Source organism: Sinocyclocheilus grahami, unplaced genomic scaffold (assembly GCF_001515645.1).
Source record: "Sinocyclocheilus grahami isolate Dianchi unplaced genomic scaffold, SAMN03320097.WGS_v1.1 scaffold556.1, whole genome shotgun sequence".
Taxonomy (NCBI): domain Eukaryota; kingdom Metazoa; phylum Chordata; class Actinopteri; order Cypriniformes; family Cyprinidae; genus Sinocyclocheilus; species Sinocyclocheilus grahami.
In genome coordinates this window covers 116,414-142,931 of record NW_015505735.1, presented here as the reverse complement: position 1 = coordinate 142,931, position 26,518 = coordinate 116,414, and the positions used below count along the sequence as shown (strand labels likewise).

At 37.0% G+C, this 26,518-nt stretch overlaps 1 protein-coding gene across 1 annotated transcript in view; it reads left to right on the top strand.

Moving 5' to 3' along the window:
- LOC107556117 (intersectin-2-like) overlaps positions 1-11,294 on the top strand; it is a 49,862-nt gene extending 38,568 nt beyond the window's left edge. Inside the window, exons 19-40 of the mRNA XM_016239155.1 lie at positions 370-491; positions 576-739; positions 1,853-1,925; positions 2,050-2,228; positions 2,451-2,591; positions 3,037-3,092; positions 3,219-3,385; positions 3,640-3,673; positions 3,775-3,896; positions 4,079-4,175; positions 4,294-4,485; positions 5,215-5,336; positions 5,462-5,568; positions 7,413-7,596; positions 7,924-8,022; positions 8,686-8,853; positions 8,986-9,195; positions 9,317-9,438; positions 9,635-9,717; positions 9,801-9,884; positions 10,809-10,982; positions 11,069-11,294. Of these exons, the coding sequence (XP_016094641.1) occupies positions 370-491; positions 576-739; positions 1,853-1,925; positions 2,050-2,228; positions 2,451-2,591; positions 3,037-3,092; positions 3,219-3,385; positions 3,640-3,673; positions 3,775-3,896; positions 4,079-4,175; positions 4,294-4,485; positions 5,215-5,336; positions 5,462-5,568; positions 7,413-7,596; positions 7,924-8,022; positions 8,686-8,853; positions 8,986-9,195; positions 9,317-9,438; positions 9,635-9,717; positions 9,801-9,884; positions 10,809-10,982; positions 11,069-11,226 (2,858 nt within the window). The 3' untranslated portion in view covers positions 11,227-11,294. The remainder of the gene's footprint in view (positions 1-369; positions 492-575; positions 740-1,852; positions 1,926-2,049; positions 2,229-2,450; positions 2,592-3,036; positions 3,093-3,218; positions 3,386-3,639; positions 3,674-3,774; positions 3,897-4,078; positions 4,176-4,293; positions 4,486-5,214; positions 5,337-5,461; positions 5,569-7,412; positions 7,597-7,923; positions 8,023-8,685; positions 8,854-8,985; positions 9,196-9,316; positions 9,439-9,634; positions 9,718-9,800; positions 9,885-10,808; positions 10,983-11,068) is intronic.
- Positions 11,295-26,518: the final 15,224 nt, after the last annotated feature.

Genomic DNA, 26,518 nt, shown 5'->3' with positions numbered 1-26,518 from the left:
TATCAAGAAATTCATTAATTTGAAAAGATTTGATTCAATTGAATGATTTATTCATGTTTGGAAGTTGAAACGAACTGAACAATAATTCCATTCTTTACTTGCTACTAATGATGTAGAAATATATACATTTTGTAGACAGAACTTAAAGGCTACTAAACTGAATCTAGAAACAAAATAGTCTGTTACACTCGGAAAGTGTAGAGAGCAGTACAATTACTGCGATAGTCGATATAAAATGATGTTTGCTGATGTGGGCTTTCTGTTAAGAAAATGTTTTTATATATTGAAATATGCATTTGTAAATGTGCTGCCTTTGCTGAATGGTAGTGAGATGGTTGTGATATGGTTCTAAGGTTTGTTTTTTTGCAGGCTTGCAGCCCGTGGTGACTACTGAAGATACATGTCCTGCCCTCACCACCTACAGAGCTCTCTATCCCTTCACAGCACGCAACTCTGAAGAGCTCACACTGGAGGCAGACTGTCTGATTGAGGTACTGTACATAAGTAAACACATTCACTCATGCAGTTTGTAATTTTCAAGTACACATATAATTTGGCTTCCTGTGGATCCACAGGTAGATGAATCAACAGTTAGGGAGACCGGCTGGCTGTATGGGAGTTACCGTGGTAACAGGGGCTGGTTTCCAGAGAGTTATGCTGAGAGATGTTGTAAAGACAGTCAGATTGAACTGACCGTAGCCGTTACACAATCCACAGCGCCCTCTACCAACTACCCTGGGTATGGCACTAAAACGACTCTTATTATCTAGGCTGTGCAATATAGTATAACAGGGCAAAACTGTTCAACCTGTTAGTGATATAAATTATGTTTAAAAGGGTGTTTTTTTTATCAGAGAAATCATCCTTTTCAACCTTTCATTCGTTGTAGCCCAGCAGATTCAAAATTATTATTATTATTATTAAAATTACACACAGAAACAAGTTAAAATAACCAAGCAATGATTTTTCCACAATAAAGGAAATAAATAAGGAAAAAATAATATGGAATAATTTTCAGTTATATGCCCAAATAAAATAATAAATAGCAATATATTTTTTACTAAAACCGTTTCACTATTCACTAAAAATGTCTCATAGAGACTTCCATAAAAATGAGTAATGATGCAGATTAATCATATAATTCGTTTCAAGTAATTTACTGAAATGAATGAAATGTACCTATAAATTATGAATGATATATCATATACACACATACTGTTTTAATGAGCTTCACATTTGTAAGCTGCCAAAATGTGGCGTTCCAGTATGTGTCAGACATACAGGAAGAAACGTCAGATGCAGTCGTTTAGTCTGCCACCACTCTTTTATTCTTACTCAGGGAGGGTGAAAGACCTCCGTCAGAGATTCAGCAACGTTCAGTAGGTGTGACATCTTCGACCGTTATTGCGATGGTGGGAAATGATCTTAACAGATTAACTTAAAGGGAGAGTTCACCCAAAAATGAAAATTCTGCCATCATTTAATCACCCTCATGTCGTTCCAAACCTGTATGAGTTGCTTTCTTATGTTGAACACAAAAGAAGATATTTTGAAGATTACTGGTAATCAAACAGTTGGTGGTTGCCATTGACTTCCATAGTAGGAAAAAAATACTAGGGAAGTCAATGGCAACATATGTTCAACATAAGAAAGCAACTCATACAGGTTTGGAACGACATGAGGGTGAACAAATGATGACAGAATTTTCATTTTTGGGTGAACTATCCCTTTAAACTTAAATTTGTTTTAGGGTTGTGTTATTAGTTAAAAAATTGCACACATATTTTAAAAGATTAATGTGTTTATTTTAGATGAATGAATAATAAATGATTTAAAATCCTTCTTTTCCCAGAATTCCTCGAGTGGACATTGAAGGACCAACTCCAACACACACACCAGTGTCTTCAAACACACAGCACTCGCAGGTTGGCACGTGTGAATATACACACACCATCTATCTCAGCATTGTTTTTTGATCATTGAAAGGAATATTACTCTAATCATTGTCATTGCACATCATTTATGTATGTGCATTTTTTTGTGCTGTAGGCTGTAGCTCTGTGTGAGTGGAGCGCTATGACTGATAGTCACCTGGGCTTCTCTAAAGATGATATCATCACGGTTCTGGAGAAGCAGGAGAACTGGTGGTATGGAGAACTCAATGAGAGCTGGGGCTGGTTCCCTTGCTCATATGTCTCCATGGTTACTACCAATAACACACAGAATGAGTAAGAAATGGGATACCTCTCACTTAACCTCACAAACATGCTTAATAAAATAATTATTAAAGTATAATTAAAGACAACTGATTATTTTATGTATTTTTTTTTACACATTTAATGCATTTAACACATTTTTAGATCATTATAATATAGGTCAGACTTTTATTACTCCAGACAGCTTAAAGTATTAGTACCATATAAAGGTGAAATAAAAATAAATACTGATAGTCACCTGGGCTTCTCTAAAGATGATATCATCACGGTTCTGGAGAAGCAGGAGAACTGGTGGTATGGAGAACTCAATGAGAGCTGGGGCTGGTTCCCTTGCTCATATGTCTCCATGGTTACTACCAATAACACACAGAATGAGTAAGAAATGGGATACCTCTCACTTAACCTCACAAACATGCTTAATAAAATAATTATTAAAGTATAATTAAAGACAACTGATTATTTTATGTATTTTTTTTTTACACATTTAATGCATTTAACACATTTTTAGATCATTATAATATAGGTCAGACTTTTATTACTCCAGACAGCTTAAAGTATTAGTACCATATAAAGGTGAAATAAAAATAAAAATATTAGTTTATTATTTATTATATAGAAGTATTAAAAAATACATTATCATTATTTTAAGATGTGCTTTTATTTGAGATACAGCAGGGATGATTGTAACATTTAATTAAACTATGTTTCAGTATTTTGTAAATATTTCTCTAAATATAAATTTAGATGGTAGTATTACTGTATTCTTCTTTTAACAAAAGCAAGAAACCTAAACCGTTCATGTTGTTTATGTCTCTTCTAGGCCGTTATATTCTACAATGGATGAGATTGAACTTTCAGATTCTGGTCTGTTTGAGGGTGAGGAGTCTGTTTATGTTTTCATAGAACCATCTGTAGTCATCCAGGCAAGATATTATGACATTAAATTGACTCATCATTTCAGAGGTTTTTCTCATGGTTTTTTATTTGATTTGATCTTATTAGAGTACGTAGCTTTGTACACATATGAGAGTCCGGAATCAGGTGACCTGACATTCTGTGCAGAGGATGTTGTCCTGGTAACAGAGAGGGAAGGAGAATGGTGGAGAGGGTGTATCGGTGACCAGTCTGGCCTCTTTCCTTCCAACTATGTTAAACCCAAAGAGCCTGATGTATGCATATTCAGATAATTGTATATTATTATGTATTTATAGCTGCCTTATGAATATTAATGATTTATTCACTTACTGACCTAATACTGACATTTTATTTAATACTTTAAATTATAATTTATTCATATTTTTATTCATTTGAAACTTTAATGATAATGTTAATGCTAGATAATGTTCTTTTGCAGAGAAATGCCAGAGACATTTAAGTTGGTATGCATTTTGATAATGATGTGCTCGCTGTGTTATCATTTTAGACTGCCAATCCTGGAGTTCCTGGTAAAAAGCCAGGTGAGATTTGAGAGCAGAGTACCATCACATAGAAGTAAAAATCAAGGCGGATTGTTTCACATTTTAGACATTATTCATTTGCCATCTTTATTGGTGTTCAGAGATTGCTCAGGTGAGTATGGCCAATGCTGCCACAACACCAGAACAACTGAGTCTGACACCTGGTCAGCTGATCGTGGTGCTGCATAAGAACTCAAACAGCTGGTGGCTGGGTGAACTACAGGTTAGTACTCTATATCACATAACAGGACAGCATTTGCATATTGCGCATATAAATACATATTAAAATGTTTACATAGATACAAAAACATTAAGCGACAATTTTAATAGCTTAGTATAAAAACAATAGAAATCAGTGGAAAGTCACCAGCTTTTAAAAAACAAATAACATGTGTGTGTTTGTAGGCACGGGGTAAAAAGCGTAAAAAGGGCTGGTTCCACTCCTCTAATGTCAGATTACTGGAGGCCAACAGTGGCAAAATAACTCCTGCATCTCAACCATGTGAGACACTCTTTCATTCACACTCTTTTGTATGTGGTTGCGTGTATGTTGTTTTCCCTCATCTGTTCCATTCGGCTCTATCCATCCATTCTCTCTGTTTTTCCCCTTCCCCCTGTAGTGTGTCAGGTTATTGCAATGTATGACTACAAAGCAGCCAATAAGGATGAGATGAGCTTCCAAAAAGGTCAGCTGATCACCGTATTCAACAAGGACAACCCTGACTGGTGGAAAGGAGAGGTCGCTGGGGTCGTAGGGCTGTTTCCAACTAATTATGTGAAGATGACCACAGAATGTGATCCCAGCCAGCAATGTAAGTACTATGAGAGTTACTTTATCAGTTCCTGTTTCCACATCAAAGTTCAGAGTTGTTCGTTTATAAGGCAAGGGTGGGGAAAATTTAAATCAAAATAGATTGAATTAATTGGGTTTGAAATAACCTTTTAAAAAAGAGTAAATAAGGTGTTGATGAACAAACACATTTACACAGCTGTGGTTTTTACATTTTATGATGTACAGAAAAGGACAGACTTTTTGGCCATAGCCTTTCTTTCTTTCTTTCTTTAAACAATTTCTAATATATATTCTCTACCCATTCCTTCATTATTCATTCTCTCCTCTGCCCTTATCTCCTCCCTTCCACCCTTTTTCCACGTCAATCGCCTCATCTGTTTTATTGTAGGATGGTAGCTCTGGCTCCTCCTTCCTGTTCCTCCACTCTTTTCTGGGCCAATCAGAACACTGCTCTTGTCCAGAAAGCAGCCTCAAGACTCAAGACTGACTAGATTTGTTTGGATTTAACCCCTCCCCTTCAACTATTTCTGTTTAGACTTTGCTTAAATCGCAAATGAACTGACCTTAGATATTTTAGAGAGTTAATTCTGAATGTCATAACTTTGCTCTGGATGCAGTTTTGTATGGAAAGTATTCACAATTATGTGACGCAGAATTTCACAAATAAAGTTTTTAATTGTGAGATGCTGTTGTGATGTGGTCACTGATGAGTGCATGTGTGGCTTGTCCTGCATATGTGTGTGTGTAGGGTGTGCTGATCTGCTCAGTTTAGAGTCTATGTGCACTGAAGAGAGGAAGAGGCAAGGCTACATCCATGAGCTCATTCAGACAGAGGAGTCCTATCTGGAGGACCTGGAACTGGCACTGGAGGTGAACCAACAGCCACTTCAACAATATTCATGATATATCTGCGTTTGGAAAGTAATGCTATTTGTTTGGACTCTTAAGTTACATAAATATGTTGATTTGGTTCCGGTGTGCGTGTGGAAATTCAGGTTTTCTATAAACCAATGGCAGAGTCAGGGCGGCTGACGGAGGCTGAGATGAGCATGATCTTTGTGAACTGGCGGGAACTGATCATGTGCAGCACCAAACTCCTAAAGTGAGTCAATGCTGACTGCATCCTGTCTGGGCAATTGCAAGTGGTGTCTGGTGGACATTCAGTGTTTGGTTTAAATTTTTTTAGTCCAATATTAATTCATGTTCCAGTTCTATTTGAAGTTTGCATTCTGGAAAACCGTTTATTTTACCCCATACACATGGGACTATTAACTAGCAACCAGTGGATGCAAATGAAAGAATTAAAATAGAGAACTTTTATATATGAGTAGATTTGTTCAAGGTAATATAAGGAAACTGAATGGCTCTTAAAATATGAGAAGTAATTGTAACTATTATTAATATTAAATGTGAGTGATGGAATTAAAAACTTTTTTTAATTCTTCAATATTTTTAATGGTTTATATATGGTTTATTATGAATGACAATCATTTATTTTATTCCTTGTTTTTTTTTTTTTACTAGTTGATACAATATTTATTTCTTTTCATATACATTTTATTTTAATGAAAACAAAGTCTCACTAAGTTTATACATTAAGAACCTTAACTAACATTATAGATGGACCACAGGGTAAAACAATTGAATAATCAAACATATATAACGTGGCCCCTTTAAAGTAAACTACCCTTTAATCAGTACTGTTCATCAGCACAATCATATATTTGTATATCACAGGATTGTTAGTCTGTGTGTTTAATTGTAGTCAAAGGAACTGATGACCAGCAACACGTGTTGCCCTCACACTTGACCAGCTATGCAGCCAGCTAACAGTCGTGACCTTAGATATTTTAGAGAGTTAATTCTGAATGTCATAACTTTGCTCTGGATACAGTTTTGTATGGAAAGTATTCACAATTATGTGACGCAGAATTTCACAAATAAAGTTTTTAATTGTGAGATGCTGTTGTGATGTGGTCACTGATGAGTGCATGTGTGGCTTGTCCTGCATATGTGTGTGTGTAGGGTGTGCTGATCTGCTCAGTTTAGAGTCTATGTGCACTGAAGAGAGGAAGAGGCAAGGCTACATCCATGAGCTCATTCAGACAGAGGAGTCCTATCTGGAGGACCTGGAACTGGCACTGGAGGTGAACCAACAGCCACTTCAACAATATTCATGATATATCTGCGTTTGGAAAGTAATGCTATTTGTTTGGACTCTTAAGTTACATAAATATGTTGATTTGGTTCCGGTGTGCGTGTGGAAATTCAGGTTTTCTATAAACCAATGGCAGAGTCAGGGCGGCTGACGGAGGCTGAGATGAGCATGATCTTTGTGAACTGGCGGGAACTGATCATGTGCAGCACCAAACTCCTAAAGTGAGTCAATGCTGACTGCATCCTGTCTGGGCAATTGCAAGTGGTGTCTGGTGGACATTCAGTGTTTGGTTTAAATTTTTTTAGTCCAATATTAATTCATGTTCCAGTTCTATTTGAAGTTTGCATTCTGGAAAACCGTTTATTTTACCCCATACACATGGGACTATTAACTAGCAACCAGTGGATGCAAATGAAAGAATTAAAATAGAGAACTTTTATATATGAGTAGATTTGTTCAAGGTAATATAAGGAAACTGAATGGCTCTTAAAATATGAGAAGTAATTGTAACTATTATTAATATTAAATGTGAGTGATGGAATTAAAAACTTTTTTTAATTCTTCAATATTTTTAATGGTTTATATATGGTTTATTATGAATGACAATCATTTATTTTATTCCTTGTTTTTTTTTTTTTTACTAGTTGATACAATATTTATTTCTTTTCATATACATTTTATTTTAATGAAAACAAAGTCTCACTAAGTTTATACATTTAAAAAATTGTGTTGCTAGCATACATATAACATGTATGCATATACCAGATGATATCCTGTGTGTTTTTCAGAGCTCTGCGTGTCTGTAAGAAGATGGCTGGAGAGCGGATGCCGGTGCAGGTGGTGGGTGATATCCTGTCCTCAGAGCTCTCTCACATGCAGGCCTATATTCGCTTCTGCAGCTGCCAGCTCAATGCTGCGGCTCTGCTGCAACAGAAAACAGACAAATCACCTGACTTCAAACTCTTCCTGAAGGTAAATGGAGTTCCTTACTTTCTAATAAAAACTGCACAATATTTTGCATTCTACTGCTTTCAGACAGGTATAGCATTAGCACTGGTCTGTATTGTTCAGTTACAGCGCACAAACCTTTTTTCACAATAAACAAATTTGGTTTAGTGTTGGGTTGCTGCTGCTTGATCTGTGTCCTGAAGCAAAACTAGTTGTTTAGAACATTTTACACAGTAGTCCACAAGATGGTGCTGTCGCTTACTACTCTCTCTTGGAATATTATGGATGAATTAACTGTCGAGAGAAAATACATTAATTAGACTCTCTTCCTTCTGCTTATCTTCTTCGTAGAAAATTGCCAGTAATTACCGCTGTAAAGGAATGCCACTGTCCAGCTTCCTCCTGAAACCAATGCAGAGAATCACACGCTACCCACTGCTGATCAAGAACGTATGAGAAGCTTCTCCTACAGTCCTCAACTATGGAAAATTTAACAAAAGAATGATAGGAGAATTAATATCTGTTATTGAAAATTTGAGGAAATAGGAAGGAAATTAAAAATTAAAGAATAAAAAAATAAAATTATGAAAGAACAAAAAAAATATATAAGGAAATAAATTAAAGCGTCTTGAAGACGTTGCCACAGTTCCGCTGGATTCAGTCTGTCTCAGTTTTTTCCTTCTTTTTCTTCTGTTTCTTCATGTAATATGACTCCATACTGACTCCATGATAGTGAGATCAGATCTCTGTGAGGAGCATACTGGCTGTTGTCAGACTTGTGCATACAAAAATCTCACTGGATTATTACAAATAATGGCAAAAAGAATATCTGGAATGGAAATACTAAAACACACTACAGCAAAAGATATAAATAACTGCCTTAAAACCATTTTTTTGGGTGAATACTAATGTGCTTTTGCACAGTACTGTACCACAACATACAACACTAATACAGTGTTATTGCATTTTTGTTATAATTATTATTATTAACGTTCGATAGAATGGAAAAATTACTAAGAATATTAATAAAACATTTTAAAATAAAATAAATAATCAGCCATATTTACTCAAGTAAATCATTTGTTTGTTGTTTCTGAAATCTAATGGTTGTAGATTCTGGAGAATACCCCTCCAACTCATGCAGATCACGCAAACCTGCAGGCGGCACTGGAGCAGGCCGAGGAGTTGTGCTCACAGGTGAACGAGGGCGTGAGGGAGAAAGAAAACTCTGATCGGCTGGAATGGATCCAGAACCATGTGCTGTGTGAAGGAGTCATTGAGGTGAGATCACTGAAGGAGAGCTGCTGCTGACCTTTTGGTGCTACATAATGACCTCTAAGTGTAAAACAACAGCTTTTATTATGTGTTATGGTATTTATGAAAATGTTTTTTTTTGTAATATACTTATTTTAGCACCTCGTTTTTAACTCTCTGACGAATTGCCTGGGCCCTCGTAAACTGCTGCACAGCGGCAAACTACATAAGACCAAGAGCAGCAAGGAGCTTTGGGCCTTTCTGTTTAACGACTTCCTGCTCCTCACCTACACCTCAAAACAGTTCTCATCTGGGCCTGACAAACTCTTCAATCCAAACTCAAATGCACAGTACAAGATGTATAAAACGGTAAAGCAGCATGACTGGTTATACCGGTGTCCATCAAGAGCTTGTATGTAGCTGGATTACATTGTTTTGTGTTAAACACTTTGTAAAATGTCCCTCTCTAACAATGTCTCTCTTATTTTAGCCAGTGTTTCTGAATGAGGTCTTGGTCAAAATGCCCTCTGACCCTTCCAGTGATGATCCAGTTTTTCACATCTCACACATTGACCGTGTTTACACTCTCAAGGCTGACACCATTAATGAGAGGTACACATACTATACACACATTCAAACTAAAACGCTCAGATATAGGCCTAAAGCTGCAATCACACACACATGATCCACTGAACTTCAAGTGAGGCTATAAAAGGCTATCCAACGTTCGTTATAGAGTATAAAGCAAAAATGTATTACAATGAGTGTCTGTTGTACAACAGTATTGATCACTTTCTTGATAAATTAGGACTACATGGGTGCAGAAGATCAAAGCGGCATCTGACCACTTCATAGAGACTGAGAAGCTGAAAAGAGAGAAGGCATACCAAGGTATTGAGTGAGGAGTATTAAGAGTCACGAGTCAGTGTGATTGAGTGCAGCTTTACTGATGAAAGCCTGTGTATGTTGTTTAGCTCGCTCGCAGAAGAACAGTGGAATCGGGCGACTGTTAGTAACGGTCCTGGAGGCGACAGAGTTGAAGCCCTGCAAACCAAATGGTTAGAAGAAACATACACAATCTGTCTGGGCTCTATTCACACAAACATCCCAGAGTCACTTCATTAATCATTGACCTCAGGGTTATTATAGTTTTTTTATGTAAAAAAAAAGTTTGTAATTTTAATTGTTTCATTTTCACTATTATTTTTGCGTTTTCTAGTTTCAGTTATGGAGTTTTCTTTTTATTATTTTAACTGGCATTAATTTAAAATGTTTTAATGGTGCTACATTTCACAGCACAATTTTAATATCTAGTGTACTTTTCATCATCAATGCATATGTATTGTAAAGGTTTCAAGTTTTAGAATATACCATATAGCAAAAACTAAAATTAAAATATCTATATTTTTATTTAAAAAAGTAAATTGTATTGCAGTTTGTTCCAACTGAATGAGATTTATATCAAACTGAATATTTTCATGATTATTTTATGCATAAACCTCACTAAACCTCAATATTTCTCAGAAATAAGATGTATATTTCCTATTTTTAAATTTTGCTTAAGTTATTACTATTATCTTATAATATACTGTGTATCAAAAACGAATGTATATTTTTTCTTCAGTTTTTTCCAATTGAATAAGAATCATATCAAAATTAGTATTTCCATTGTTATTTTAAATATAAACTAACACTAAATTTCTCTGAAAATAAGCCGTAATATCTTTCCTTTATACATTTTGGCATATACATTTAATCCAGAGTGACTTAAATTGCATTAAAGGTATATATTTGCTAATTTCCTCCATTCTTTGAGAATCAAACCCATGACATTGGCATTGCTGACTATTTGCTAGCTAGCTATTTGTATACGCCATTTTTTTGCTCTTGTATTAAATACATCTAGTATTAAGGATGTTTAGATATTAATACTGGAGAACAAGACAAAAATACTGAGTAGGAAATTATGTGTGTGTTTACAGGAAAAAGTAACCCATACTGTGAGCTAACCATGGGCGCACAGTGCTACACATCCCGCCATCAGCCCGACACACTCAACCCCAAATGGAACTTCAATTGCCACTTTTTCATCAAAGACCTGTATCAGGACGTCCTCTGCCTCACCATCTTTGAGAGGGACCAGTTCTCTCCCGACGGTGGGATTCTACATGGCACCACACACACAAAATATACATACACAAAAACATATGTATTTTTTAACAGGATTGTGCTTTCAATACAGATTTTCTAGGTCGTACTGAAGTTCCTGTAGCAACAATAAAGAAAGATCAAGAAGATAAAGGTCTGTTGGTACGGCGTCTGCTGCTTCATGAAGTTCCAACTGGAGAGGTCAAAGTGCGGCTTGACCTGCAGCTCTATGATCAAACACCTCACCTGTGAACTCCACATCTGATTCATTAGCACTACAAAATTAACCAGATCTTTTAGAGGGGTCATAGGATGCCCATTTTCCACAAGTTGATATAATTCTTGAGGGTCTTAATGAAAAGTCTGTAACATAGTTTGGTTAAAATTTCTCAATGGTAGTGTAAAAAAACACCTTTTTTACCCTTTCAAAAACAGATCTTTTCAAATCAAGCCGTTTTTGTAGCATTTTCCTTTAATTGTTAATGAGCTCTGCTGACCCCACCCCTCTCTTCCGAGCTGCTCTCAGAGAGACTGTTTACTTTAACCGCATTCATCGTGAAACTTGCTAATTAGCACATTATTAGTAAAGGCGATTTGCAAAGATTCATTACAAAACATTATACTCACTTCTGTAGATGAGGCTGGATCATGAATGATTCGCGCGAACATAGACACATTTATGTAGATCAGGGGCGCATTCCCTTCAGAAACAATGTAATCCACTACTAGTTCAGCGGCTCAGATTTCGGGAGTAAACGACGACTGGTATGTTCATTATTACATCTAACAACAGACCACCTCAATTGCTTAGGAGTCATTCTTGTCTACATCTGCTCTGTGAAACAATGGCGCACTGATGACAGCTCACTCAGGGCGGGTCTAAGGTAAGACACCAGTCCAGTCTGTGCTGAAACGCTACTGTCAATCAAACTATCATGGGAGGGGTCTGTCTGTGTGACGTCACACAGACAGGCATCTGAGATCGGTTCGATTTGAGAAAGGGGAAAACATTTAACCATTAAAAAAAAATTCACTGGGTGGATTTTTATCATTATAGGGTGGTTGTGTACACACACTGCCAACACACATTTCAGTTCAAACAACGTGTAAAAGTGCATGTAGCATCCCATGACCCCTTTAACAGAAGTTTATTAGTGTTCATTTTTAAAAGTATAGGAATGACCCTGTACACTTTTGAAAAAAGGTGAACCGCTTAACAGATGTTTACATGCAGTAAAATAGAGGCTGGTAGTCTCATATTTATTCTCACACATGCTTGAAGTTGTATAATGGGGAATATTGGGTAATAACATAATGATTTGGTTGAGATAGGAACTGGTTTGTAATTTTTACATTTTTAAAGTGCATTAGTAATCTAAACATATTCTATTTTTCGGCTGTTTCCTTCAAACAAAATTCCTTTGATTTGGTTTTCTAGCCTGTTAAATGTGCCTTACTGTTCCTTTCATTCTTTAAAAGCCAAAGATTGCTACAATAGAGACTCATGATGCTGAATATACACTGCTGAAATACACTGCTCAGCATTATCAGTCACTGGCAGCCTTTACCTGATTTTATTTGACTTTAATCTGAACACATTATGTACTGTAGCTTCCTATGTATAAATAGATTAATGAGATGTCACACAAATTGCTGAAATTCAGTAATTTGTAGATTCCACTAAGTCAATCATACATGAGCTTCCTGAACCTGTTCCTGGAGCCTCAGCGCATGTTTAAAGGGTTAGTTCACCCCAAAATGAAAATTCTGTCATTAATTAATCACCCTCATGTCGTTCCAAACCCGTAAGACCTTCGTTTATCTTCGGAACACAAATTAAGATATTTTTGATGAAACGTGAGAGCTTTCTGACCCTGCATAGACAGCAACGCAACTGTAATGTTCCCAGGTCCAGAAACGTAGTAAGGACATCGGTAAAACAGTCCATGTGACATCAGTGGCTCAACTTCAGTTTTGCAAAGCTACGAGAATACTTTTTGAGCGTAAAAAGAAAATAAAAATAAAAATTTATTTAACAATTCTTCTCCCCCGAATTATGTCTTCTGCCATTTTGGAGGGTACCCACACTGTAAAATCCAATAGTTGATCTTACTTAGTTGTTATACTTACTAGGTTTTATTAAGTTCCAGCAACTTTCAAGGCAAATAAAACAATTTACTTACTGTTTTGAGTGACACTTACTTAAAATATTCAAGTAGCCACAAAGGAACCAATGACATTAATAAAGCAGTGAGAGGCAGCAGTGCACTAATATGTTGCTAATGTGCAACATAACAACAGAAGAAGAAGAAAAGAAAAAGAGTCTTAATAGACTTTTCACCCATTTCCTCCACGTCTGCAGTTATCTTTCACTAGTTGTATTCACTCGTTTCCCAAAGTCATATTGAATGTTGAATTTTCAACTGAAGAAACTCAACTGAGAACATCACATAAGCTGACTTCATATTCAATTGATGTTGATTTAAAAAAAAAAACTATTATAGTGATTAGCGTTCTCTTTGGTTGTGCACTTGGAACTTCGTTTATGTTATTATAATTTTCTTCTTGTTAATGCAGCAATGCATCATGAAGTTAGAGTTATTTGATTTCAAGAGAAGAAAAGTAATAAATAAGTTGCTTTTAAAACGTGACCTATCTTCTTATTAAAGCTTTAGTGCTTTGTTTTGCACTAGTTTATTAATGAATATTTTCAAATTCCATTTGTCTTAAATACCACAAGATGCTTTTAATTGGGTTTATATAATCCTTAAATGGTGTGTATAATTGTGCTAAAGTCCCAAACAGACTTAAACATTCAGCACGTGAACCACAACAATGGTAACAATTACATTTAATTTATTTTCATTAATTGTAACAATAACCATTTTATTTGCTCTTTTTGTTGTGCTACTACTGACACAAGACAGCAAATTAAATTGGCAAATTAAATCAACAACTGTAGAATAAAGCAACTGCATAATTTATTCATGCCGCAATGCACTCTGGGAGTCAGTGAGTAGCTATATTAAGTCATGTAAACTTAAATGAAAGGATCAAGTACCCCCTACAGTTCTTTTTTAGTTACTAGAACTCTTGTGCAAGTAAACTATACTAACTAAGCATTTGTCAGTACTATTCCTATTTCACTTTACTTAGTTTTTTCAAGGCAATCAGTTTGCATACTTTTTTTAAGTAAGCCCAACTAATTAGATTTTACAATGCAATTACAGAATTGTTGAATAAATTATGTTATTTTTGTTTTGTAGCTTCGCAAAACTGAAGTTGAGCCACTGTTTTACTGATGTCCTTACTACGTTTCTGGACCTGGGAACATTACAGTTGCGTTGCTGTCTATGCAGGGTCTGAGAGCTCTCACATTTCATCAAAAATATCTTAATTTGTGTTCCGAAGATAAACGAAGGTCTTACGGGTTTGGAACGACATGAGGGTGAGTAATTAATGACAGAATTTTCATTTTTGGGTGAAATAATCGCTGTATTGATAAATATTGAAACACTTTAAAAAATTTTAATATATTCAATTATATAAAGACCGTATGATATATAATGTTATCTGAAATCGTGTAACGGAACACAAATTATGCTTTAAATTCCGAATTGTACAAATTTAGGGAAGATTTAAGAATGTATAATATGGTTTACGGTTTTCCATTGATGATTTTAATAACAGCATTTGGCTTTATGAACAGACTGGATCTGGATGTTGCACATTTGAATTGTTGATGATGGATGTTGAAAGTTTGTGTGGTGTTTGTTCTTAATTTTGTTATTTGTTTAATGCATAATTGTATAAACATCTGTAGGAATAGATTATGGGTTTGAGTACAAATCATATACTGTACACCAAAGACAAAAATAAAAACAGAATGTTTATGATTCTTATCATAAAATGACTGTTTTAAATTTTTTTGTTTTTGATATTTTCTCTTTAAATATCTTTTCTTTTTAATTCATATAATAAAAAAACAAAAAACAAATAGGCAAAAAAGTGGGACCCCAAAAGATTCTTCAGAGTGAACTATTCTTAAATGTTAATTTATTTTCAGATAAGTATGGCTCTATTTGCTTGTCAAAATCTGATCACCTTACAGTTTCTGGATGTTGCAGAACATATGTATTGTTCAATAAGCACTAGACACATGACATACTGTATTAGGGGTGTAACGGTTCAAATTACTCTGATTACTCACAGTTCGCGGTTTGTATCACGGTTTTAGAATGTTAGAGAAAAAAGAACTACAGTAGTCAACATTTTAAGTGGATCAAAAAAGTTAATCAAAGTTGTCCTAAGACAAGAACACATTTTGGTTTTTGGTTTTAGGACAACTTTGATGAAAGGTTTTGATCCACTTCAAATGTTGACTACTGTATACTGTCAAATAAAAATAAAGAAAACAAGAACAAATAATCTAACTACAAGCAACAGCACAAATAAATACAATAGACAAATATACAAATAAAATAAACGGCGCTTTTCAGTTTTTTTTAGGTAGGTCTAACATTTTTAGGTACAGAAATTGAGTAAAATAATCAAATGTAAAATAACATTGCATATTTGACTGTATAAATTAAAGATTAATTCTTAATAAAGTTACAAAAGCTATTAAATCAAGAGCAGTGAGTGTCTTTTGTTGTTTGATTAACATTAAAAACTTTAAAACAATGCACGGATCCAGTACACTGATCTGCCAGGAAACTCACCAAGACATGTTGACATAATATTTTGTGAATTTGTCCATTCAAGCACTAGTCTTGAAAGAGAGTTCAATTTTGCGCGCTCTCTGAGACGCGGGTTTGGTGCTTCAGATGAGGGCGCACAAATCTTCTCACAGCGCGCACAAGTTCTCATTCGCGTCTTCTAGCTCTTGAATGTTGAAACTGGCAAGGCTTAAATGAGTTTAAACACAGACAGCAACGTGTGCTGTTCAGGTCTCACCTGCGCACGTGCGCTATCAACACCCGTGTGATGACGGCATAAATGACCGGTCATATTCAAGCATCCAACACTCACATTGAACAAAGTTTTCAAAGAGTAACTGTATTGTCCATATGCTTTTTTTTTTTTGTATTGGGAAGCCAGAATGCGTATCCATCGACTGAAACATACATTAGCCGAACTCTGTCTGTTTTGCGTGTTGTTATTTATAATATATTACAGATACGTTGCCAGATTTAAGTTGAACCGCGGTGCAAGTGCGTGCCGAACCGTGGGTGGAGAACGGTACGGTTAGATTTTTTTTTTTTTGCGAGAACCGTTACACCCCTGCTGTATACCTCATTATTTATTGCACTTTAATTGTATAACAAGCACCATTCTCAGTAATGGAAGAACCGTGTGTCCATACAAACCGATGTCAATAAGGCCCTAATGAATGTTTTCATCAACAACCCTTACGAAAATTAACCATGGTTTTACTACAGTAGAAGTGTAGTAACCATGTTTTTTGACGTATTGATTACCATTTGTATAAGAATACAAATACCATGGTTAAACTATGGTTAGTGTAGCAAAACCATGATTAATTTGTGGTAACCATAACGTACTGATAATTCCCTGATATATGTGAACGAGTGCGTCGCTAAGATGATATGGGGGAAAGTCCTTTTTCTCCGATAACTGAAGCCCTTTTCAATAACACAGTGTAACTACATGGCCATTGGTTCGAGCAGTGAATTAAAAACGAACCAATAGATCGGTAGCAGGGCTGCACAAGCCTATGGCAACGAAGCCTGCTAAAATGGATGGGGTCATCTAACTATATAAGTGGGCATTTCGCCATAGGATCCTCAGGTTACTTCGACTGAAGCGACGACACCGAGTCGTGTAGCTACATAGCACGGCTAGTTATGCAGTACTCATTCCCATATCCCAGATTATAGAACCTTGCAAAGGTGGACGGCGAGGACCAGCCGGCCGCTGCACAGATTTCTGCGATGGACACACCACTAGACCAAGCCCAGGACGAGGCTATGCCTCTAGTGGAGTGGGCCCTTACTCCTATGGGGCATTGCTATGTCTCTGCTTCGTGACCGGAAGCCCCTTGGCGCAGCTACCGAAGCCAACAAAGTTGTTCTGACTGCCTAAACGGGGCGGAACGCTCAATGTAAATTCTCAGAGCCCTGACATGACAGAGAAAGTTCAACTCTTGGTCATCCTCCGAGGGAGGAAGTGCCAATGGAGTTATTACCTGTGCTCTAAATGGGGTGGAGAGCACTTTAGATATATACCCATGCCTTGGCTTCAGGACAAACTTGGAGTCGCTGGGCCCGAACTTAAGGCAGGCAGGGCTCACAGAGAGCGCCTGCAAGTCTCCTACTCGCTTGACTGATGCTAAGGCTAGCAACAGAGCAGCCTTCAGTGACAGGGGCCGGAGGTAGGTTGATTGTAGCGGCTCGAAGGGGGGACTCCTGAAAGCCCTCATAACTGTGGGCAGATACCATGAAGGGATAGTAAGGGGCGAGGCGAATTCAGCCTCCTAGACCCTTTCAGAAGTTGTTCCTGACCACCGACTGACTGGTTATAGGAGCGTGAGAAGCTGCTATAGCTGCTACGTAGACCTTGAGTGTGGAAGGGGAATTTCCATTTTCCAACAACTCTTGGAGGAAGGAGAATATCACTGATATGTCGCAGGAGATTGGGTCTCTGCCACGGTTGGCACACCAGGTGGAGAAGACCGACCATTTAAAGGCATAGAGCCATCTTGTAGATGGGGCTCTAGACTGTGAAATAGTGTTTAAGACACTCTCGGGAAGGTCTGTAGGTTCCCATCGAGAGGCCAAATGTGCAGAGCCCACAGCTCGGGCTGGGGGTGCCAGATTGTTTTGTTTGCCTGAGAGAGGAGGTCCCGTCTCAGGGGAATGGGCCATAGGGCAGCTGTGAGAAGCTGCGACAGCTCCGAGAGCCAGAGCTGGTTCTTCCACCACCACCAGTGTGCAGTATCCACCTGGATGATATGTGTCACAATTTAGCCTAAGACGAGGAGCGATCTCCAGGAATGCACGATAATCTTCTTTTAATTCAAGAATCCACTGGGTACACAGGACAGACAGGAGCATAGGACACACACAGGAATATGTACAATCTCCGACAAAAACCAACTGAAAGGACTAGGGTTTTTAAACACTGGGTGATTGGGAAAACACAGGTGCAAGGAATGACTAATTAAAGGGAACACGGCATACCTGGGGAGGGAAAACACAACACAATAAGTCCAGGGGCGTGACAATATGATTCACTTTGCGATAATGTGCTGTATTGAAATGATGCAGGAAGGGGTTGTACTCCAGAGGATTATTGTATTTCTCAAGCAGGAATTGTGTGCGCTCAAAAAGAACAATGAGTTCTCAGGTGCGTTTTAATTTTAGTCCATCAAGTCACTGAATTTGTCCGCACACTTACATTTTTTTTCAATCAGACCAAAAAAGGTCTCTCAAAAATGTAGGTTTTATTTTCCATATGCAAAAGTGAAAAAAGTGACAAAGGTGCAAAGTGTTTAAAAAAAAAAACCAGACCAGAGAGCAAACATTTCAGCCCATGCTTTCTTCAGTGCTCATGAGGCAAAAAAGCAACAACACACTTATAAAGGCACAATTGCAAATTGTTAACAGCTGATCTTAATCAATGAGGGATAATTGTCATGCAATTCCATCTCTTCATTTAATCCAGTCGGGTTAATGATTTCAACTCAAAAATCCAAAAAGCCTCTCTTTGTAACAATTTTGTATCACGGTTACCACCTCTCTTATGCAAAAAACCCCTCTCAATGCCCAGGAATTTAAAATCAGAAAAAAATGCTTTGCAGACTCAAAATGACAAAAAAACAGAGAAGTGTGATCTTGTCTCCTGATAGTACTCATATGTTCAACAATTCTAGTGAGCAATGCACGTTGTTTTGCCAACATACAATAAAGGGCAAGTACACATAATTATGTATATCACATGAGTTGTTTTACATGTGATCAATTGTTTAATTTTGTAGACTTTACCCGTTTGTGGATGTGTAAATGAATTGCATTTTAAATAATGAGAACAGGCAACACAATCTTTACACGGAAAATTTCCCTGGGCATCAGAGAGGGTCCCAGGAATGGGGATATAGGTATCTGCACGCACCAATTTATCCCGTAGATTATTATCCCGTGTTGTTTATGCTTAAACAGCAACATTACACACTAACTAACATTAAAAAAGTGAAATCGCAATGAACCACCTCTTTAAGAGTCACTCCCAAAATCCCAAAATTACATTCTGGACTTTTAAGTAAACTACTGTCAAGGGAATAAACTAAGAGTTGTGTTAACATTTGATTGATCCTGAGTGAATTCGGATAGAATGTGGTTGTCTCTCATAGAATGGGATTAAGCACTCAGAAGAAGAGTGGTACACCTTCTTATATAAAATAAAACAAAGCAAAGAACAAGTGTCTTATCATTTATTATACTACATAGCATTATACATCAGTAGTTGTCCGCAACAAACAATGTTGATCTGCCGTGGTACAAGTCCTTGTGCAGATTGAAAGAATACCATCATCTTCTGTTCCGTTGTTGTCTCCTTTTTGTAGTTTTAAATAATGATTTGATATTTATTTGCCACCGTCACAGCTATAATGCTTCTCCGACGAGCCTTCTTCTTCGGCTTTTGCCGTGGTACTGCGGGTTACACCAGCAACATGCCCGTGGACACTGCAGACTAGCGGTTTGCATGTGTACTGCACGTTGACGCAGACAACGACGCAGAAGTATAAATGAAAACTGACGCATAGCCTCCGGCGTAAAGGCTATGGCGTAGGTCCAACGCAGAAGTATAAATCAGCCTCAACTCTCCAGAAACACAAAACCCTGAAAACAAAGTACACATTTTAGTTATTAGAGAGGTTTTGGAAATGCTGCAGTTGAAATTGGAAATACTGCAGTTTGCCATAATTTTCATGCGTTTTGATTATAAAAATGATCAAACATTGTTATTGTTGTAGTTATTCCATGACAATAATAGGTCTAATGACAATCTTTGCTGAAGTGCACTGAACTCAAAAATATGCAGTTACTGTACTGTATGTGTTTTAACCTTAAATGTAGTCTATTAAAATTATGAATATTTTATATATATTTTTTTAGCATTTTTATCTGTATTTATAAAAACTATGTAAAACAATTGGATTATTGTATTTCTCAAGCAGGAATTGTGTGCGCTCAAAAAGAACAATGAGTTCTCAGGTGCGTTTTAATTTTAGTCCATCAAGTCACTGAATTTGTCCGCACACTTACATTTTTTTTCAATCAGACCAAAAAAGGTCTCTCAAAAATGTAGGTTTTATTTTCCATATGCAAAAGTGAAAAAAGTGACAAAGGTGCAAAGTGTTTAAAAAAAAAAACCAGACCAGAGAGCAAACATTTCAGCCCATGCTTTCTTCAGTGCTCATGAGGCAAAAAAGCAACAACACACTTATAAAGGCACAATTGCAAATTGTTAACAGCTGATCTTAATCAATGAGGGATAATTGTCATGCAATTCCATCTCTTCATTTAATCCAGTCGGGTTAATGATTTCAACTCAAAAATCCAAAAAGCCTCTCTTTGTAACAATTTTGTATCACGGTTACCACCTCTCTTATGCAAAAAACCCCTCTCAATGCCCAGGAATTTAAAATCAGAAAAAAATGCTTTGCAGACTCAAAATGACAAAAAAACAGAGAAGTGTGATCTTGTCTCCTGATAGTACTCATATGTTCAACAATTCTAGTGAGCAATGCACGTTGTTTTGCCAACATACAATAAAGGGCAAGTACACATAATTATGTATATCACATGAGTTGTTTTACATGTGATCAATTGTTTAATTTTGTAGACTTTACCCGTTTGTGGATGTGTAAATGAATTGCATTTTAAATAATGAGAACAGGCAACACAATCTTTACACGGAAAATTTCCCTGGGCATCAGAGAGGGTCCCAGGAATGGGGATATAGGTATCTGCACGCACCAATTTATCCCGTAGATTATTATCCCGTGTTGTTTATGCTTAAACAGCAACATTACACACTAACTAACATTAAAAAAGTGAAATCGCAATGAACCACCTCTTTAAGAGTCACTCCCAAAATCCCAAAATTACATTCTGGACTTTTAAGTAAACTACTGTCAAGGGAATAAACTAAGAGTTGTGTTAACATTTGATTGATCCTGTGTGAATTCGGATAGAATGTGGTTGTCTCTCATAGAATGGGATTAAGCACTCAGAAGAAGAGTGGCAATGTATTTAGCTGCAGTGTGTACGTGGCCAGAAAAAGCAAGAGAGGTATATTAGAGTTACTCTAATAAACATGGATCTGCAGGCCGTGCTATGAGATCACTGATGTACAAAGTCCTCTCTTCTCCTCTCCTCTTCTCTCTCGCCTCATCTCTGCAGCATTAGACGGAGAGACTCAATTTAATATTCAATCTAGTTTAGTCTACATGAGAACAGTGAAACTGAGAATGGAATTTAGAGAGCAGTTTTTAATAAGCAATTCATTCTGGGTCCAGTACACCCAGTGGTGTATAAAGTACCTGAAAGAGATACTCAAGTAAAAGTACAGATATCTTACCAGAAAATTACTTTGGTAGAAGTTGAAGTCACCGTTTAGAATATTACTTGAGTAAAAGTCTTAAAGTATGTGATATGTATTGTACTTATTAATCTTAAACGTACTTAAGTATTGAAAGTAAAAGTACAAGTAAATGCAAAATGGAAAAGAAGCAAATAAATATATATAAAAGATGTTCATACACAGCTTGAGTAGCAAGATTGTATTAAGTTTTAACTCTTTCTTCCATTTTATATTTTTGGGTAAGAAAAAGAAGCACTTCATCCGGTACTTAGTGTCTTTCATTCCAACATAAGAAAACATTTCTGGAATCTGCATCTGAAATAGCATTTAGATGTATTTACACAGTTTATGTATTTCAGAGGGACATGAATGCATTTAAACTGCAGTTACAGATGCATAAATTGGCCTAATATTTTGGTTTTAATATAAAACGTTGAATACTGATATTTGAAATAATTTAAAACATGAAAAAAACAGTCGAAATGTGAAATTAAAACCGCCAGTAGGTGACAGCAAGTGACTGTTAATGAGTGAGTCATTGAGATTCAACCGATTCATTCAAATTGCTGATTCATTCACAAACAAAGCATATGACTGTGTTAATGAGTGAATCACTGAATCATTTATTCAACCGATTCGTTCAAAAAGCTGATTCATTCAATAAGTAAACGCCATTGCTCAGAGACGTGCTGTGATCTTTGTTAGTAACTATTTTCGTTAGCAAAATTGAGCAAAAACAGGCAATATTACTCGGAGTAAAAAATATACATTGTAATTAGGAAAAGTAGTGGAGTAAAAGTAAAAGTTGGCTGAAATATAAAAACTCAAGTAAAGTAGGCTACAGATACTCCCAAAAAATACTTAAATACTGTAACAAAGTATTATTACTTCGTTACAATACACCACCGCATAGCCATGGTGTGTAAAATGTTGCTCAGTGCTCTGCTGTACCGGCAGCCACACATTCTGTGTCCACAGCTTACGTTTCCTCAGGATCCATGTGTCTCTGTGAGCGAGGTAGTGATCCAGATTCTGTACTGACACACAAACACAAATGATTCTGAGGTAACAGAAAAAATCAAGTCTAAAGGCGACCCAAAATAATACCTTTATGAATCCAGCCTCGGCAGCGGCTGTATAATGACCAGAGGCGTAGCAATAAGGCAGGCAATTGCCTGGGGCCCCGCATTTTGAGGGGGCCCCGACAGCTGACCATTTGAACAATCGGAAATGTCATTATTAAAATAACACGGAGCAATATATCTGCATCCCCCCTAGGGGGCCCCCTCTTGCGTTACGCTGGATGTGCTTGCTTTTTCTTCATGATGCCTCGGCCGCTGTTTTCAAACTGGCACAGCGCGCCGCTTATTCGTGCATTTGCTAATGTAAACATGAAGAGGACTTATCCGTCTGGCAACCAGAAGCGGAAAAAAGCAAGAAGAGGAAGAAAAGAGGAAACGTGACGGCGGTAAATGATGGAGATAAAATTGACTTGAGGATGATTATATAACAAACAAAGGTTATCATTGTTAATTCCAGGTTATTTTCGTTTAATTATTTGCAAGACGAATTACTGGTAATAGTCCGATTACTAATATGGTTACTGGGAAACAGGTTAGCTAGGGTTACACTTAGCAGCAGCATATTATGTAGGTGTTTAGGTGGTAAAGACGCGCACATCACCAGCGTCACCGCTTGGCAAGTTTCGGTACCAGGATGCAAACTTGTCACCTTTCGGTAAAATTCGCCGTTTTGAATTCAGAATGTGTCATTTGTGTGATTCCTGTAGATCCGTGAATTTTTAAAATTGTTTGGGGGGGCTTTTACAGTTCCAGACAGTAGTATTAACTCAATTCTGTACCCAGTCGAAGTCACCTGCTTTCAAACGCTCCTGTGTGTTTTTGTGCGCGCGCTTTGGTTTCAAATTACAAAACCAAAAGTTTCTATTTACAACGTGTTTTGCAGCGTTGAGTTTTGTAGCCAATCACAGGCATCTCTGTTGAAAGTGGCCAATCACTCAAACCTAATCTTGTGGCATTGGGGCCACCATGTAGCCTAACTAATTAGATAAGAAAGAGGGAATGAATGTACTGTAAAGTCAGATTTCCAGATATTAATGTAAGTATGGTGAGAAAATAACTGGCTTTGATAAGATTCTATAGTAAATGCACATGTAGCACATTACAAATGCAAAATACATTTGTTGTGCCCTGCAAAGCCACAAAATCAACAATTTGGTGTTAATAGATTTTTTTTATTTTTTCTGGAGATGTATGTAGCCTGTTGCACACTATTTTAAATTCTAAACTTAATATTCTTACGACATGAACAAAAACCACCCAGCGAGACAAGTCACAAATAAATGTAATGTTAAAATTGAAAAAAAGACAAGGGTAGGCTATAACTACACAGCCCATGAAACTTTGCAAATGATGTAATCGAATACATAATAACCACATAGTATAAAACTGTTGTTTTATGAAAATCTATTATAAGTAGCCTATAGATGCAACATTTTTGTATTACTGTATTATTTCTATGGTTGATTCCTCTAGATTGAAGGTACTTTCTGTTTTTTTATACATCAAATTAGTTAGAAATTAATTTAATTTCTAGAAATTAGAAATCAATCTACAGTCTACAGCAGGGGCGCCCAAATTCTGTCCTGGAGGGCCAGTGTCCTGCAGAGTTTTGCTCCAACCCCAATCAGACACACCTGAACCAACTAATCAAGCTCTTACTAGACATACTAGAAACTTTGTGGCAGGTGTGTTGAGGCAAGTTGGATCTAAACTCTGCAGGACACTGGCCCTCCAGGACTGAGTTTGGACACCCTTGGTCTACAGCCTCTGAATATAAATATTTAATTAGCACATTCGATGCACTAGATGGCGCTCATTCTACATAACTTCAGTGGTTTGCACAGATCAAATCCAGTCTGAAAACCGATTCCGAAATCAAGCAAATAATTAGTTTTTTTATTTATTTATTTTTTTTTACAAATTATTGTTCTAAAAATTGCCTAAAGGTGGATGTTTTCATAGCTAACAGATATATTTTATCAACATAATTGACAACACGTGTTTTTATTGTTTAACAGTGTTTATATCCTACCGCTGATGCCAAAGTGCATGCCCAATGTGTAATTGGACATCTTTGTCATTAAGGTTCGATAGCTCAGACCCCCTCTTTTACACATACAGCCTCAAATAGGTACACATTTTTGCTATTGTGCCTTCTTTGAACCGTTTACTATCACATAATACTATCACAATACACTTTGCTTAGGCTATTAGACACACACGGGTGCGTAGCACACAAACATTTTTAAAAATGAAAAATTAAAGGATTAAAATGTAAAAGATTATTATTGTGTACATAAATATAAAAATGCCTACAGTCATGGCCAAAATTTTTGGCAGTGACATTTTGTGTTTTGCAAAGTTTGCTGCTTCAGCATTTGTAGATTATTTTTCCACATGTTTCTATGGTATACTGAAAAACAATGATAATCATATCATAAATTTTAAAGGCTTTTATTGGCAAAAAAATATAATGAGTCAATATTTACAATGTTGACCCTTGTTCTTCATAACCTCTGCAATTTGCTCTGACATGCTGGATATTAGCTTCTGGGCCAAATCCTGATTGATGGTGATCCATTCTTGACTTATTAGTTCTTGGAGTTGATAAAAATTTGTGGGCTTCTGCTTGTCCACTCGCCTTTTGAGGACTGACCACAGGTTCTCTATGGGATTGAGATCTGGGGAGTTGCCTTGCCACGGATCCAAATTTTCAATGTGATGATCTTCGAGCCACTTCTTTATCACTCTTGCTTTGTGACATGGTGCTCCATCATGCTGGAAAATGCACGGATCATCACCAAATTGATCATGGATCGTCGGAAGAAGTCGCTCTTGCAGGACGTTTTGATACCATTCTTTATTCATGGCAGTGTTTTTAGGCAGAATTATGAGAGAGCCCACTCCCTCGGTTGAAAAGCAACCCCACACATGGATGGTCTCAGGATGCTTCACTGTTGGCACAACACAGAACTCATGGTAGCATTCACCTTTTCTTCTCCGAACAATCGATTTTCCAGATGTCCCAAACAGTCGGAAGGGAGCTTCATCAGAGAAAATAACTTTGCACCAGTCTCCTGCTGTCCAATCCTTGTACTTCCTGCAGAATTTCAGTCTGTCCTTGACGTTTTTCTTGGAGAGAAGTGACTTCTTTGCTGCCTTTCTTGACACCAGGCCGTTGTCCAAAAGTCTTGGCCTCACTGTGCTTGCAGATGCTCTCACACCAACCTGCTGCCATTCCTGAGCAAGCGCTGCACTGGTGGTGAGTGACACGATTCCTGCTGACTCCTCAGGAGGAGACGGTCCTGGCGCTTGCTGGACACTCTGGGACGTCCTGAAGACTTCTTCACTGCAGTCGAACCTCTCTACTTAAAGTTCTTGATGATCCGGTAAATGGTTCTTTCTGGTGCAATATTCTTTGTAGCAATTTCCTTGCATGTGAGGCCATTTTGATGCAAATCGATGATGTTTCTTTGGAAGTAACCATTGCTAACAAGAACACAATGATTGGAATTGCTTCTTCCCTCCTTTTATAGCAATCAGTCTGCTCTTACAATCTATTTAGTATGATAGTGATTTTACCTGACTAGTACTCATTCACACTTTCACACGAGTTGCTGGGTAGATTAGTCAATTCATGTTAGCTGGTCATTTTGTGTCAGGATAAAAAAAACAGTGACTTTTTTTTGTGTGTGAAAAGTTCATTTTTTGGCCAATGAAGCTCTTAGCAATTATTTAAAATGCATATGATCACTCTACACAATAATCTAGAAACGATGTGAACGAACAACACAAACTTTGCAAAACACAAAATTTATGTCACTGCCAAAACTTTTGGCCACGACTGTACATGT